This window comes from Vespa velutina, chromosome 11 (assembly GCF_912470025.1).
Source record: "Vespa velutina chromosome 11, iVesVel2.1, whole genome shotgun sequence".
Taxonomy (NCBI): domain Eukaryota; kingdom Metazoa; phylum Arthropoda; class Insecta; order Hymenoptera; family Vespidae; genus Vespa; species Vespa velutina.
Window position 1 is genome coordinate 6585497 of NC_062198.1, and position 15000 is coordinate 6600496.

At 32.1% G+C, this 15000-nt stretch overlaps 3 protein-coding genes across 24 annotated transcripts in view; 1 reads left to right on the plus strand and 2 right to left on the minus strand.

The window, feature by feature from the left end:
* The window catches only part of LOC124952851 (zinc transporter ZIP11), a 23944-nt gene extending 23903 nt beyond the window's left edge, over positions 1-41 (minus strand). The window contains exon 1 of one of the 4 annotated variants that reach the window (XM_047503346.1): positions 1-41. This exon is cut by the window's left edge and continues 1188 nt beyond it. The gene's annotated coding sequence lies outside the window, so the exon portion shown is untranslated. The other 3 variants (XM_047503348.1, XM_047503349.1, XM_047503347.1) reach the window with 3 other exon arrangements.
* Positions 42-872: 831 nt separating this feature from the next.
* Positions 873-3417, plus strand: LOC124952898 (uncharacterized Golgi apparatus membrane protein-like protein CG5021). Of its 3 annotated transcripts, none has more exons than XM_047503490.1 (5): positions 873-955; positions 1519-1592; positions 1671-1905; positions 2256-2510; positions 2602-3417. In XM_047503490.1, the coding sequence occupies exons 1-5, from the start codon at positions 941-943 to the stop codon at positions 2665-2667; spliced, it is 645 nt and encodes a 214-aa protein (XP_047359446.1). In that variant the 5' UTR covers positions 873-940; the 3' UTR covers positions 2668-3417. The 3 variants fall into 3 exon arrangements, with proteins under 3 accessions (XP_047359446.1, XP_047359447.1, XP_047359448.1); XM_047503491.1 differs by having other exon boundaries at positions 874-955; positions 2268-2510; XM_047503492.1 differs by having other exon boundaries at positions 913-1154.
* Positions 3418-7427: 4010 nt separating this feature from the next.
* The window catches only part of LOC124953090 (tyrosine-protein phosphatase Lar), a 485939-nt gene continuing 478366 nt past the window's right edge, over positions 7428-15000 (minus strand). For 12 of the 17 annotated variants that reach the window (XM_047503993.1, XM_047503992.1, XM_047503990.1 and 9 more), the window contains 7 exons: positions 13761-13900; positions 13129-13334; positions 12799-12965; positions 11325-12685; positions 11008-11234; positions 9073-10879; positions 7428-8921 (listed from right to left, as the gene is read on the minus strand). In XM_047503993.1, coding sequence (XP_047359949.1) covers positions 8853-8921; positions 9073-10879; positions 11008-11234; positions 11325-12685; positions 12799-12965; positions 13129-13334; positions 13761-13900 — 3977 coding nt within the window. In that variant the 3' untranslated portion in view covers positions 7428-8852. The remainder of the gene's footprint in view (positions 8922-9072; positions 10880-11007; positions 11235-11324; positions 12686-12798; positions 12966-13128; positions 13335-13760; positions 13901-15000) is intronic. The other 5 variants (XM_047503998.1, XM_047503988.1, XM_047503997.1 and 2 more) reach the window with 1 other exon arrangement.

The window sequence follows — 15000 nt, forward strand, 5'->3', positions numbered from 1 at the left end:
GCATCCTTATATTTCTTATGCAGAGAAGAAATCCGTTATTAATTGAAATATTACAATTTATCTATAATTTTTTTTGTTTATATATATATATATATGTATATATATACGTATATGTACATGTAAAAAAAAGATTACGATTTATATATTACAATGATTTTTATCTTAAAAATTGATATCATAAAAATGTTAAATTATCGATACTTGATGAAAAATATTCCATTTATTTCGATAATATTTATATTATGTTACGATTACTATATAAATTCTACGTCGCATTATATTAATTCTTTATAAATAATTATCGATTTATATTGTTAAGAAAGAAAAATTCTTGTAAAAGATCGTAGATAAATAGTAATATACGTACATAGGTAGTTTTATGTAACGTACATATATATATATATATATGTGACTAATCAACGCACACATGTAAAGATGTTTTTCATATCATTTTAAAGGAATATCGATAGATGAAATTGTTGTTATCAGTCTTTCTATTATCTTGATGTCAACGAATTCATCGAATTGATAACTAGAAAATAATAATATTACGTTGTTCCTTTACGTTTTGACGTCGTTAGTTAATTGCCGCGAAAACGAAGACGCCACTGATTGAACTGATCCGATTGGCTGTCCCTTTGTCACGTGATTAGAAATAAAAATTATAGATATATAATTAAACGTAAAAAATGATTTATCAATGAAACGTTATAATACGTTTTATTTTAATAATATAATTAATTGTCGCGAAGAATTTCGTATAATGTCGTGTTATATTTGAATTCTTTATTTTTTTTTTTTCTTTTTGTATTTTATTTCATTTATCGCTTGTACACTTCAATCATGTTACGCACGAATAACACAACGTGGCGCTGGAATCGCTATCGGCTTTTAGCAGACGATAAATATTACATGTTGTCGATGCGTCTGTCAACCAAACATGGCGTCTGCTTCGGTAGGTGCATGAGAGAAATCGTGCCTTAACATTGCGTGTTCTCGTACTAATGCCTAATGTGCTTCGATCGTAGTATCTAATTCTATATTTATGCTTAGAACGAGATATATAAAGAGAGATTTCTTAATCAAGGAAGCTGAAATATCTCGTTAGACTAGCTCGTTGGAAGAACGTTACTGACATTCCTTAGAGAATTACCGTATGTATAAATTGACAGAGACTGATCATCGCCTAGAAAAACATACGATGAGAAAAATCTAATTTATCTAATACGTCAAAACGAACGTTCGATAATATGAGATAACGTAATGACGATGTTCTCTCTTCTTTTGTCTTTTTTTTTTCTTTTTTTTTGTCTTTTTTTTCCCCCCTCCCTCCATTTTTTAGACAAAACGTTCGTTTTATCTTTGCTCGCTTCGCTCGATTGCTCATTTGCAGTATTATTTAATTGTTTTCTCTTTTTTTTTTTTTTTGTATTTGTTTATTATTAATTATTTTTTTTTTCTTTGGAAAATTTGATCGTGACAATTAGAAAACAAGATTTTTTTTGTGTCGGTTTTTAGGTACCCTTACTGATGGATGACGATACTATAGCCTTCGGGGAGGAAGATGATGCTGTTCATAATGATAAACTCAAGTACGTGTAATTTAATCGTATAATACTTTAATGTCTTTCTTTATAAGGAAATAATATATATATTATTTTCCATTGTAGGCATCCATACGTCACCATATTCCATCTTGCATTTAGAATATCAGCTATAATAGTTTATATGATGTGTCAATTATTTTCAAATAGTTTTATTGCAAGTTTCGTCGTTGTCGTATTACTTTTGTCCATGGACTTTTGGACCGTTAAAAATATAACCGGAAGACTGATGGTTGGACTTAGATGGTGGAATTATATTGATGACAATGGAAAGAGTAATTGGGTATTTGAATCTAAAAAGGTTTGATTGGTTTCTTTTAATTTATTATATATATATATATATATATATATATATATATATATATATATATATATTACTTCTAATCTTTCTTCGTATATTTAATTATAGTTTATTCGACTTAAGAATGAAATTTTCGAATCTTGTATTATCTTAGTTAGTTATAATAGTTCAAGGTTATCTCGTTTAGTTACTTGTACGTCCTTGATACTTTCACGGTATCTTATTAACAATCATTTAACCTTTAAGTCAATATTTTAAAACGATGTAAATGTTAATCATACGCGCATATTAATAAGGACATTATTATCAAATGATCCATGCAAATTTCTGTTATGTGCCCTGCATTTCAGGGTCCCCAACAGAACCGTATTAACATAGCAGAGGCACGTATCTTCTGGTTGGCATTGATACTGTGCCCACTTTTGTGGTCAGTATTATTTGTTACAGCATTGTTTCGTTTAAATTTTCAATGGCTATTACTCGTATGTATTGCAATCATTTTAAACGGAGCTAATCTTTATGGATATGTGAAATGTAAAATGGGAAGTAACCAGTATATCTCAACAGCTACCAGTGATTTCTTTAAGAAACAAATCATACAAAATGTTAGTAATTATTATTTAGTGATCGATAAAAAAAGGGATGAAAGGTGTTGTAAGATAAAATGTTAATTTCTTTTTTTTTTTTTTTTTCAAGGTTGCATCTATGATGACGAGAAGCCCACCAACAAATAATCCAAATCAACAAACTAATGTAATATAAAATATCTTTTGTAAGTATGATGTATATGATAATTAATAATTCCGTAAATGTGTATTGGATGAATGATGATATATGCTTGTACATAATAATATTAGGTATTAAAATTTAAGTGCTATGTAATAAAATCATTATTTCACAATGAAGAAAAAAAAGGTATTTGTTTTAAGTTCCTTCTGTCTCATGCAAAAGACAATACTTTATGACGTTAGTTACTAGTTTATTGATGCCACAAGGCAATACATAATGTACACGGTATTTCTCCTTGTCAACAGACTCTTTCTATTACACAATATTTAATTTGTATAGTTGTTAGTTAGTAACATTGCATTTATCGTATTCACCTCAGCCTGCTGTATTCTTTCTGGCAAGAAGGTATCACAAAATAATTTCCCATTCTTTCAACGATATTTAGTATTTGACTTATTCTGTCCTTTTTTAACTCACATTCTTCTCCGGATTTGCGATCGTAATCATTTGATCAATTCATCTATAAATAGATGAACATACGACTTGATCTTAGACGTATTACCAAACTCGTTACAATATTGCATGGAGCATTGGTAACCGATCGAATTTTATTAATGTTGTGAAAATTGCTCCGAAGATACGAGTCATAAGTGTTTTCAAGAAGAAGAATACAACAAACCACATATTGCTATACATTTTCGGTTATAAAAAAAAGAGAATAAAAAAAAAAAAAAAAAAAAAAAAAGATTGATAAAGATTAATGACAAATACAGACCTAAATTACAACATATACACAAAGAATTTTTTAAAATGATATGAGAGAACTTAAATATGTTATTAGAATTAGTACGTTACAAATACGTGAATATCGTGGACTTTGTGTTTGTAACTTTTGTGAGTACAGATTAATGCTACCAACTTATAGCTAGTAATATGTTTTTACAACAATTTTAACTTCCTTTAACACATTTTGCGTTTAGCCTGGAACTTTGAAACATGAAGTCATCGAGAAACTTGGCAAAATACACTTGGGTAGTATAATTACATGTCATTTTATAGATTAGCAGGTGTCCCACAAAAGTGGCTCCACTTTGTTAAATGCACGTGTTTTCTATTCATTCATTTATTCATTTATTTATTTATTTATTTATTTATTTATTTATTTATTCATTTATTTATTTATTTATTTGTCTGATTTTGAAATACTTCAATTAGAACTTGACGGTGCAAGGAACACCAGAAGAGAACAAACTGTTTTATTTAAGTCAATATGTGAATATGTTTCTATCACAACGATCTTTTGAAAATTATTTGTAACGTTTGAAGTCTTTCTCTCTTTTTTTTTCTATAAAGATCATTAGAAGAATTCTGATAAATACAGAGGGTGGGGGAGGGGAGGGACGATTTCACTCTGAAAACATAAGAGTGCTATTTCTTTCTTCCTTTTTTTTTTTCCTTTTTTTTCTTTTTTTATATATTTTTTTTTTTTTTGTTCTTCTCTAATTTCTGTAAGCTATCGTCGTGTTTAGACAAGAATAGAATAAAATGATGCGCAGAAATATTGACACTTAACGATAAAGCGGTGGTATGTAACACTGAAGGATGAAATTTTCATATGAAATCGATAAATATATTAGTAATAATAATAATAATGTAAATATATATATATATTTACAGTCCAACCAGAAGAACTATTAGGATTTTATAAGGATTAAGTCGTTACTAAAAATGAGTGTCATCGGCTGATAATATTTTTGTCTTTTTAACAATCTTTTTTTCCTTTTTTTAATGTATAAAAATTGGGAATATAGAAAGCTAAATATCAGTCGGACCGTTTTGTATACGATTATAGTCGTTAAATCACATTTTAATGAAATAAGTCAACAACTCACTCCTTTTTATTTTTATTTATTTATTATTTTTTTTTTTTTTCTGAGTCTTTTTTATATACGCGAATGTAAGTATGTTCGATCTCCCGTTAAATTCGAATAAATCCAAAAAAGATTTTTTATTCATGTATGCATTTAACATGTAATTTTCATTTTATGAAATACCAACTTGAGAATATTATTTGTCTTTTCATTTCTCCTTCAGCATTCACTGATACCTTTATTAATAAAAAAAAGGAGCTGCGCTAAATGTTATATTCCAGTCATACAATATGTATAATATTTCTTAGAAAAAGAATATGAGCCAACTTTAGTGAGATCCTTCGATACTAGTTGTACTTCTTGATAATATGAAGTTGCATAAAGTTATTTATCCCCCATTGCTGTAATGTTATTTCCAAATAAGTTGAAATATTCACTTATCCAATGGGAAAACATCATATACATATCTATTTCCAGTACAGTAACATTATCATAAGGTTTTCCATTTATGTTAAATTTGTATAAAAAAAAAAAAAAAAAAAAAAAAAAAAAACAAAAAAAAAAAAACTAAAAATAGATATTTAAATGAGAATGAAATTAACAAATGAATCGATTAAAGCTATATACGTTTTCGGATGAAAAAAATGACAAATAATAATAATTAATTTACATAATGGCAGTTTGGAATGAGAACAAAATATTTAAGTACTTTCTTGTAGTACAAATTTTATAGCTGCGAAATTGAGCAGTTCTATCGGAGCTGCTTTCAGGATATTGAAAATACATTACAAACGTGACTTTTAATTTATCATACGAATGAATCAAAATGACGTTGCAAATAAATATAGAAACTCTTGCGAGTATTATAGTCTATATATATATACTCAGTCTACTATATGAAGTAAATTTCATTAAAAAAAAAAAAAAAAAAAAAAAGAAAAAAAACAAAGAAAAACATTACTTTGTAATGATGTGGGATATATATATATATATAATTTGTAAAAACATTTGGGGATCGATTAAAAAGTATCAAAAAATATGTAAAACATCTAAATGGAACCTAAACAAATTAAATATCGTGATATAGGACATGCTCTTTTAAATAAAACAGATTATATTCTGATAGTTTGGAAAATATCCACACATTGTTATGCACATCCACTTCTCTTTTATGATATTTATAATATATATCTATGTATATATATTATTCATCATCTTATGTATATATAATGTTGTTAATGACAAACGGTGCATTTATGTACACTTAGTCACAATTCCTGACCCTCGAATCATTTCTAAATAATAATAGTACAAAAACACAATGGGAAGAATAATTTTTTTCTTCCTTCCGTATGAACGAAGACAAAATTCATAGGTCAGTCGTGAAAAATATAGAAATATTTCTTTTCGAATCGCTAATATGACATTAAACATTTTCTTCTATTAAATTCATTATAAATAACAATTCTAAATCAAAGAAAAATCTCAAAAGTAGAATATGTCCTATTAGAAATGAAAAAATTATATTATTTGAAGAAGAAAATGATGAAGTAAGTGTTCAATCTCGATTCGTTCGATTTTTAAATAGACAGATTAGATTCATCGGTGTTGTTAAATTAGAAATGATATAATAATACACGAGGTAGTAAAGCTTAGATTTGAAAGTTTGTACATAAGGATTCGAGGGTATAGGATTATATTATGCGAGTCCAACATACACAGTGCTTCTATTAAATTATCTTTATAGAACTATGCACGATCTCCACGTGTGCATATTTCATCAAATATAGGCACCGTTTCCTCTTTCATCCTTCTTTCACTCAATGTCATCTTTGTTCTAATGGCGTCCACTTATATCCTAAATCTTAAAACGATTCGCTTATAATCTATTGTAAAATTACAATAAGTAATGAGAGAAGATCCCTATCGTGCATAATGGGTACAGCATTAATTGTCAATTTGGCAGTATGGCAAGTTTCCTGTTAGTCTGCGGAAATTTTCATGTCTCTTCTTCTTCTTCTTCTTTTTCTTCTTCTTCTTCTTCTTTTCCTTCTTCTTCTTTGATAATTCATATCGAGAAGCATTTTTGTCTAATTCCTTTTTCTTACAATCAATTTCCATCGATAAGTACTCGTGAATGTGTGCCACGTTATCATCAACCATTTTTAAGTCCATAAAAGTCCACAGAGAGAACTGTGCATTTTAATTATTAGTCTTCTCCTTTTTCTGTTTCTTTTTCCTCTTCATTTTCTTCTTCGTTTTCTCCTTTTTTTCCTCCTTTTCCTTTTTAATATTTTTCTTTTCTCTTTGTCCTTTTCTTTTTCTCTTTATTATTATTATTATTATTATTATTATTATTATTATTATTATTACTTTTTTTTTTCTTTTTTCTTTCCGTAGAAATATACGAGAGAGACATTATTTATGTCACAACTTTTAATTTCTTCTCTGCAGCTGTTGTTAGTCAACGATGGAAGCACTTTTCTTCGATAAACAAGATTCAAGTTTTCGTGTTATTTTGTCCTTTCACTTTACAAGAGATTCGTAAAGTGCAATATCGTTATTATTATCATTATTATTATTATTATTATTATTATTATTATTATTATTATTATTATTATTATTATTATTATTATTATTATTAATATTATTATTAATATTAATATTAATATTATTATTATTATTATTATTATTATTATTATTATTATTATTATAATTATTATTATTATAATTGTTATTATTATTACAATGCTCTTTTCTATTTAGATAAAAGAGACAGAGAAAGAAAGAGATAGAGAGATAGAAATAGAGATAGATAGATAGATAGATAGATAGAGAGAAAGAAATAGAGATAGAGAGAGAGAGAGAGAGAGAGAGAGAGAGAGAGAGAGAGAGAGAGAGAGAGAGAGAGAGAGATAGAGATGCTTGTAATTTAATTATTATTTCTTTCTTTCTTTTCCCCCATGTTTTTCTTTTTTTTTTTTTTTCTTTTTTTTTTTTCTTTCATCTTAAACGTTAGAAGACTACCTAAGCTTCAATAAAGAAATTCTCAAAAGATTTCAAAAATGTAGCTGCAAAGAATGTTTCATAAGTGAGGTGTGTAATAAATACTCTCACATATATCAAGATATGTTCCAATTCGGAGAATCGGGATCGTCTTCGAATTTTGATTTTGATGTATACGTCAACGTATGTATGTGTCTGTATGTGCGTGCGCGTTAGTATCTTCATGTATATTTTTATGTATGTATGTATTTATGTTTTTATGTATGCATTTATGTCCTCATTGCGAGCGTGTGTTCCTCGCAAAATTATTTTAAGGTAGAACGACATAAATCCAGTTATGTACTTCCTTCTCCTCCCTTTCCCCCCCCTCCCTTTCCCCATTCGAGAACGATATGGTGGTAATCATGTTTTTTTAACAAATCCCTCATTCTTTTTGTATCTTTTATTTTTCTTTCTTTCTTTCTTTCTTTCTTTCTTTCTTTCTTTCTTTCTTTTTTGTTCCTTTTGTTGTTGTTTTTTGAGATTTTGTATAAAGTAAAAAAAGTGTGCCTCGAGAGAATATGGTCAATCGCATCATCAACGAGGATATTCACGTACACTTAAGCGGCAGTTTTTATTTCTTTTTTTTTTTCTTTTTTTTTCCTTTTTTCTTTTTTCTTTTTTTTTTTCTGCTTTAGCTCGCTGCTAGCTATAGCTACAATTGCGAGTCGAGCTTTTTACCTTTGAGCTCTAAAATCTATTTATTTAGACGACAACTTCTTCTTCTTCTTCTTCTTCTTTTTTTTTCTTCATCATTTTCTTCTCCCTCTCATCTTCCTTTTCATCTTTCTAGTTTTGTTTCTTACATTTCAGGATAAAAGTTGTTTGAATGCTTTTCTATATTTATATATTTAAATTACCGTCAAGAATGAAAATTTCCTTGCGCGATTATGTGTGCTGCAACACCATTTCGACTATTGCACTTCTTCATCGTCTACCATTATTATTTTTCTTTTTATTTATTTATTTATTTATTTGTTTACTTATTTATTTATTTATTTATTTACTTGTTTATTTATTTATTTTTTTTTTTTGCCGTTTTCCTCTTTTTTTTTTTTAAACCGTCTGTGATACATTAGCGATTACAATCGCTTTAGCGACTACAATAAATTGTCCTTGGAAGGTACGAGTAAAATGTTACGCATGAAAACTACGCTTTACTCATTTTGCTGCACACTTAACACGATATACTCCATTGTACTAAACACGTCGTACTTTAGCCCTTTCTCCGATATCCCTTTCATTTTTTTGCCGTTCCCTTCGATCTCTCGTAGCATCTCTTTGCTCCCGATTATCGGCTTGTCAGTTGGCGTAATGATCGAACGATCCCAAATATTCCAAACTGGCACGATAACAGAACTGATATTGATCCTGAAAATGAGAAAATAAAATAATAATAATAATAATAAAAAGAAAAAGGGTGAGAAAACAAAAAAAAAAAAAAAGGATAAATAAATAATGATTAATTGAGTTGAAAATTATAAAATTACGATATGGAACGAATACGATTGTATCAACTTACTTCCGTTTGTACCATGGCAGGACGTTGCGTACGCAATATTCTCACTGTTTGGAATATATCGACAACACCTTCGTATTGCATACGTTCAAGGACGATACTAAGCGTTATGAAGACACCCGTTCTACCTACGCCGGCGCTACAATGTACAGTGATTGGTCCATCCTGACCAAATTGTTCCTTGGTTTTATGAACTTGACCGATGAAATCGATAAAACCATCACCGGACTTGGGTACACCTTGTTCCGGCCAATCGATGAATTGGAATTGTCTAACTGTACGGCTTGCTCCGTCTCGTGCGTCGGTGACCTTGAATTCACGTAAAATGTATTGCGGCATGTTGTATTCAGCAATGGGATCTACTACGAAGCACTGATAACGAATAGATCTGTCGGATGGCCAATACTGATGGCACTTTTCTCTACCCATTTCTTTTAGCTTAGTCAGCATTACGACGATCGTCGAATTATGCTCCCATAACATACGCCAAAAGTCATCAGTGGTGTCGCAAAGAGGACCCTGGGTTGCAATGTATGCACCGCGATATCTGTATCCATCGATTAAACTAGCGTTTATATAATCGGAACCTTCGATGTTACGTTGTGGTTGTAAACAAACTCTGCTACATTCGTAGGGTAAGATATGAACCAATCGATTTTTATGCTTGTTGCATGGTAAATTAGCCGATATGAATCTCGTCGAGTCAGCTTTGATGTTAGACAATTTCTTAAATTCCAATTCCATCCCGGTAATATTGTCGATTTCAGGTTGCATGAGCTTTTGAATGTGAGAATGTAGATTTCTAGCTGGTACCTCGGTGTTACCGCATATCACCGCTTCGAGTAGGGCGTCATGAATAAATATGTACTGATCTTCAGTCTGTACCATGTAATTTCTCTGAGCTCGCAGACACGTCACGTGTCCATATATGTCGATCATTTTTTCATGCTTTATACGTTCGAGCATAGAATCTATGACGATGAAACAACCGGTTCTGCCAACGCCAGCGCTACAATGTACCACCAATGGGCCACTGTCCGGTACGTTTAACGACCTAACTCTTCGCAAAAATTGTAAAAATGGTGCTGGATGTTCCGGAACACCGTGATCAGGCCATGCAGTGAATTGCAATTGCTTTATCTCGCGTCTTTCCGAATAACCGGCTCTACAAACCTGGAAAGTACGGATACAATAGGTAGCAAGCTCTTGGATATCGGTAATGGTGACCGTCATCTGGCCATAAGTTTCTGAACCTCTTGTTGGCCAATACTGATCGCATTTTATTCTAGTTCTTTCCTCGAGTTTCGTCATCATAACGATTGTACTAGTACGAAGTTCCCAACACATTCGCCAAAAATCACCGAAGGTCTCTTGAAGTGGTCCTTGAGTTGCCACGTATGCGTTCTGCTTTCTATAACCATCGCAATAGTTCGCGTTTATATAGTCGGACCCTGGCATCCCATCGACCGTTTGAAGGATCACTCGAGAATGATCGTAGGCGATCACGTTGGCATAGCGATTCTTTGACGCGTTCACTTCCATATTCGAGTGGTCCCAAGTGAACTGCTGACCGGGTTCGATCGACTCGTATTCTTGACTGAACTTTAGATTGTCGCTTGCTTTCAATCGTTCGATATGATTTCCCAATTCGCTTATGGGTATTGGTGGGTGTGATATCATGCCGGGTGTTTGGAAATTCAAACGTCTCATCTCGACTGGATCGGACGGTGCATGATTCGAACTAATGTCTGCTGCCATAAGCGGTCGAGTTACTGCGGCCTGATCTGGTGCCTTGCACGGTTGCCTTCGTCTGAAACAGTAATGATGGCGTGGACTTTTTTTTTTTTTTTTTTTTTTTTTTTTTTTTTTTTTATTCGTAACGTTAAGGAACAAACGGAACTATTTGTGACGTGCAAAGACAGAGGAAGAGAGACTTACTTTTTTATTACGAATAATAGAATCAGACAGATGCTGACCATAAGTGCTGCTATTATAGGTCCGATTACCCAAACCATACCAGGCTCCTGTCCGCTGGTTTTAACGGACACTTCAGGATTTCCATCGACTGGAGTATTTGGGTTTGGCCGCCGCGGTGGTTCGCCTGGTGGAACTTCTCTCATGTCCAATGAAAGATACTCGGAGAAAGGCGAAGAAGTGTAGAGATGCTGAAAAGTAAATTGTTTGGGTTTGATCGTCTGCTATTATTGGATAAGATTATGTTTCTTATCCAAATCGAATCAGAGTTTACTACTGACCTTTCTAGGAGTATCGACCACAGCACGTACAAAAATTCTATATCTCTTATTTCTCTCCAACTTTCTGTTTTCATATCCCTCATATATATCGCCACTTCCCAAATGGAAAGTATAAGGAATGTCTCTATGGGGGAACTTAGCAGCGATATACGGTGCGTTTTCTCGTTCCTGTTTGGCACCCTTCCCGGTAATCATATCTTCCGTAAGTTCATCGGGCTGTTTGTCAGCCGTAGATTTATCTTCAGGTACGACGATCAAATAATAATGAGAAATTGGTCCATACTCTTCGGACGCCTGAGGTAGGATCACTTGAATCTCTTCGCCATTGACGACGCCATAAAAGTCTGGCTTTACCATAGGCTTCGGTGCTGCCATTTGTGTGGTTACGGTAATTTTAGCAGGTGGCCTGTATTGTCCATCGCGTGGTACGGCACTGACGTTAACGTTGTACGTAGTAAATGGTTGTAGTTCGTTAATAGTTGTACTAGTGACACTAGGATCAAATAGGATTTGCCGACGTGGTACGATTTGAGTTTGCGTTATACCTTGAGAATCGACGAACTCTTTAACCGCGTCGAAGGACACCTTGTAATTGGTTGGATTCAGTCTTATAGGTGGTGTCCATGATAACGTCATAGAGTGTGTTGACGATTCCGGTGCTCTGAGATTCAAAGGCACATCTTCCGGTTTGACAGTTACTGTGATCTTTTGACTGATCCTACCGAGACCGGTTTTATATCTTGCGGCAACGGTTATCGCATATTGAGTGAATTTCTCGAGATTAACCAGGTCGGTTGATTCGGTCAATCCAACTGTCTTTTGTTTCCACTCGTCAAGATCCTCGACCGGTGTCGTAGTATAGAAAACTTGATAACCAACGATCTTGCCGCGATTAGGTACTGGTTCCCACCAAACTTCAACGCTCGATTCGGAAGTTGCAACGGCCTTGACGAACATCGGTGCTCTACCGATATCCTTTTCCGTTATTATCGTTATCTTTTCGGAATACGGACCGCTACCTCTCATCGTTCTAGCTCTAACGTGAAAAACGTATTCCGTATCCTCTTCCAAATTTGAAAATACCTCCCGCGTTTTCGTCGTATTCCTTTCTATAATCGACGAATGATCGTTCTTTTTATTGAACTGAACATCGTAACCAATGATCTGGCCGTTCCTATGTTGTCTCAAAGGTTTGTCCCAAGTGACGCAGAGAGTGTCAGGCGTTTGGAAGAAGTAAGACAAATTGGTTGGTGATCCGCTAGGTTCTCCCTCGGGACTTGACCAATATTGTACAGTTTCTTGACCATATCCTATACTGTTCTGACCGGCAACTCTAAACTCGTATTCGACGCCGCGTTCTTCTTCAAACGAAAATTATTTACAATCAATCCCAATATTCCTTTGTGTATATATATATAATATAAATATGTGAAATAAATAAATGTCAATGTAAATGAGGATAATATGATCTTACCGAGATCGTTGATTTTGTAAGTATGCTGACGAGTCCCACGAATGAATTCTTTTTTAAGCGTTTGATTTTTAATACCATAGCGAATTCTAAAACCCAATAAATCGCCATATGTTTGGGTTGGTTCCATCCATTCTAATTCAAGTACGACGGGATCTCTGCTGAGGACTCTAAAATGATTAAAATAAAAACATATATATATATATATATAAAAAGTAAAAGCTTCGTCGTTTTATTCGTTCTGTTTCTTTTTTGGTTTTGATTTTTTCTTTTTCTTTTTTTTTTTTTTATTTATTTTTTTTTGAAACGAAACGACGACGAAAGATTTCTTACTTTATGTTAACTTGAGGTCTATTTGGTACCCCGCCTGGTGTTCTAACGTGAACCGGTGCCGATCGATCACCGTCACCTTTTCTCGTCAACGCGGCTATCTGTACGGAGTACCTTGTATCCGGTTGCAGTCCTGTGATATTTATTTCACGTACACCGTCCTCTTGGACGTCGCGACGTATAGGTTCGTTAAATACGTCGTCTCTTCCCTGATTGAAAATTTCCAAATGTTCGATTAACCAAATCTTAAGTTATCATCTTATATTTTATCGACGATCTATCTTCGAGCTTACTCTCTTTCTCTATTTTTCCCCTTTTTTTCCTTTCGCTTGTTTTTTTTCTCTTTTTTTTTTTTCTTTTTTTTTTTTTTGCTTATATCAACTTATAAATGTACACAATTTTTTTTTATACACATATGTATGTGTATATATATATATATATATATATATATATATATATTATTAGTTTGTATATTTGTTAAGTTGATATAAAAGATTTTTCTTCTTTTTTTTTCTTTTTTTTTTTTTTTCTTTTCTTTTGTAAAGTTAAACGTTGTTGCTTCAGGGGAATTTATTTCGGTGATGAATTAATGAAAAAGAAAGAAAGAAAAAAAAAATGAATGATGAGAAACGTACTTCTTCTCGTACTTCTTGTACGTGTATGTGGTAACCCCTAATAACCCCATTTTGGTCCTTCGCCTTGGGCGCATCCCATTCGACGTGTATCGCCGTCGAATTGATCGACGTTACTTTGACGTTTTGAGGATCTCCTGGCACTGTAACCCAAGCTACAATTAAATGGTGCACTTTATCGCTAGCATGCATCACACTTACAATCTCGCTCATTCTCGCCATACCATACGCTTTCATACACGAGAGGGAGACAAACGGTGGAAGGGTAGGGGGGCGGGAGATTGCATGGATGGGAGAACTCAGTAGTTAACAATAATAATAATCAAAAAAAAAGAACAAAATCGATACGAGCATACGCGTACGCATTAAATGTAAAATGAAAAATATTGTTGTCAGTAGTAGATACCTGAAATAACATTGACGATTAAACAAAAAGAAAAAAAACAAAATTAGAATAATTCCTTTTCTCTGCTGTCCTGAAAAATAAAGAAAAGAAAAGAAAAGAAAAAAAATTAAATCGTTTCGTCAAAAAGTATTCGTCCTCCTTCTTCTTTCTTCTTTCTTTTTTTTTTTTTTTCTTTTTTCGTTTTTGTTTCAATTCGTTCGTTCGTACGTTTTTTTCTGTCGCTTTCTTCTCTGTCACGGAAAAGAAATGAGAGAATAAGAAAAACGAAAAAAAGAGAAAGATATAGGAAGAGATGAAGAATAAAAATAAATAAAGAAAAAAAAGAAAAAAAAAAAAGAAAAAGAAAAAATGATAAAATAAATAAATAAAAAAGGAAAAGAAAGTAAAATTGATATAGGATAATACTGACATGCCGGCATCACAATCACTCACGGACAAAACGACGTACAAACAATATTACGAGGCACGCCGCACCCCCATGCTCTAATAACGATATAAACCCCTCAAACCGGTAATGCTCCATTTGAATACCAATAATGTGTGTTTTTTAAGATATATATATATATTGGATACATATATATATAGTATATATATATATTATATAATATTATATGTCCCTATTTTCCTCCCGCGTTTCATTTAACGTTACTTTTTTCGTCGTGTTTTTTTTTTTTTTTTTTTTTTTTTTTTTTTTTTTTTTTTTAATTTCTTTCTTTATCTTATTTATTTATCCTACTTATTCTTTTTTCTCTCCTTTAATCTCATTTTCTCATCTTTCTCCGCGAAAAGAAAAAAACTTGTCGTTCGATTTTTTTTCCAACGAATTTACAAAAATAT

Excerpts from the sequence above, each read along its gene's own strand:
- LOC124952898 (XM_047503490.1), top strand. Across the intron at positions 1,906-2,255 it reads GGGTATTTGAATCTAAAAAG|GGTCCCCAACAGAACCGTAT; the intron begins GTTTGATTGGTT and ends CCTGCATTTCAG. Across the intron at positions 2,511-2,601 it reads AGAAACAAATCATACAAAAT|GTTGCATCTATGATGACGAG; the intron begins GTTAGTAATTAT and ends TTTTTTTTCAAG.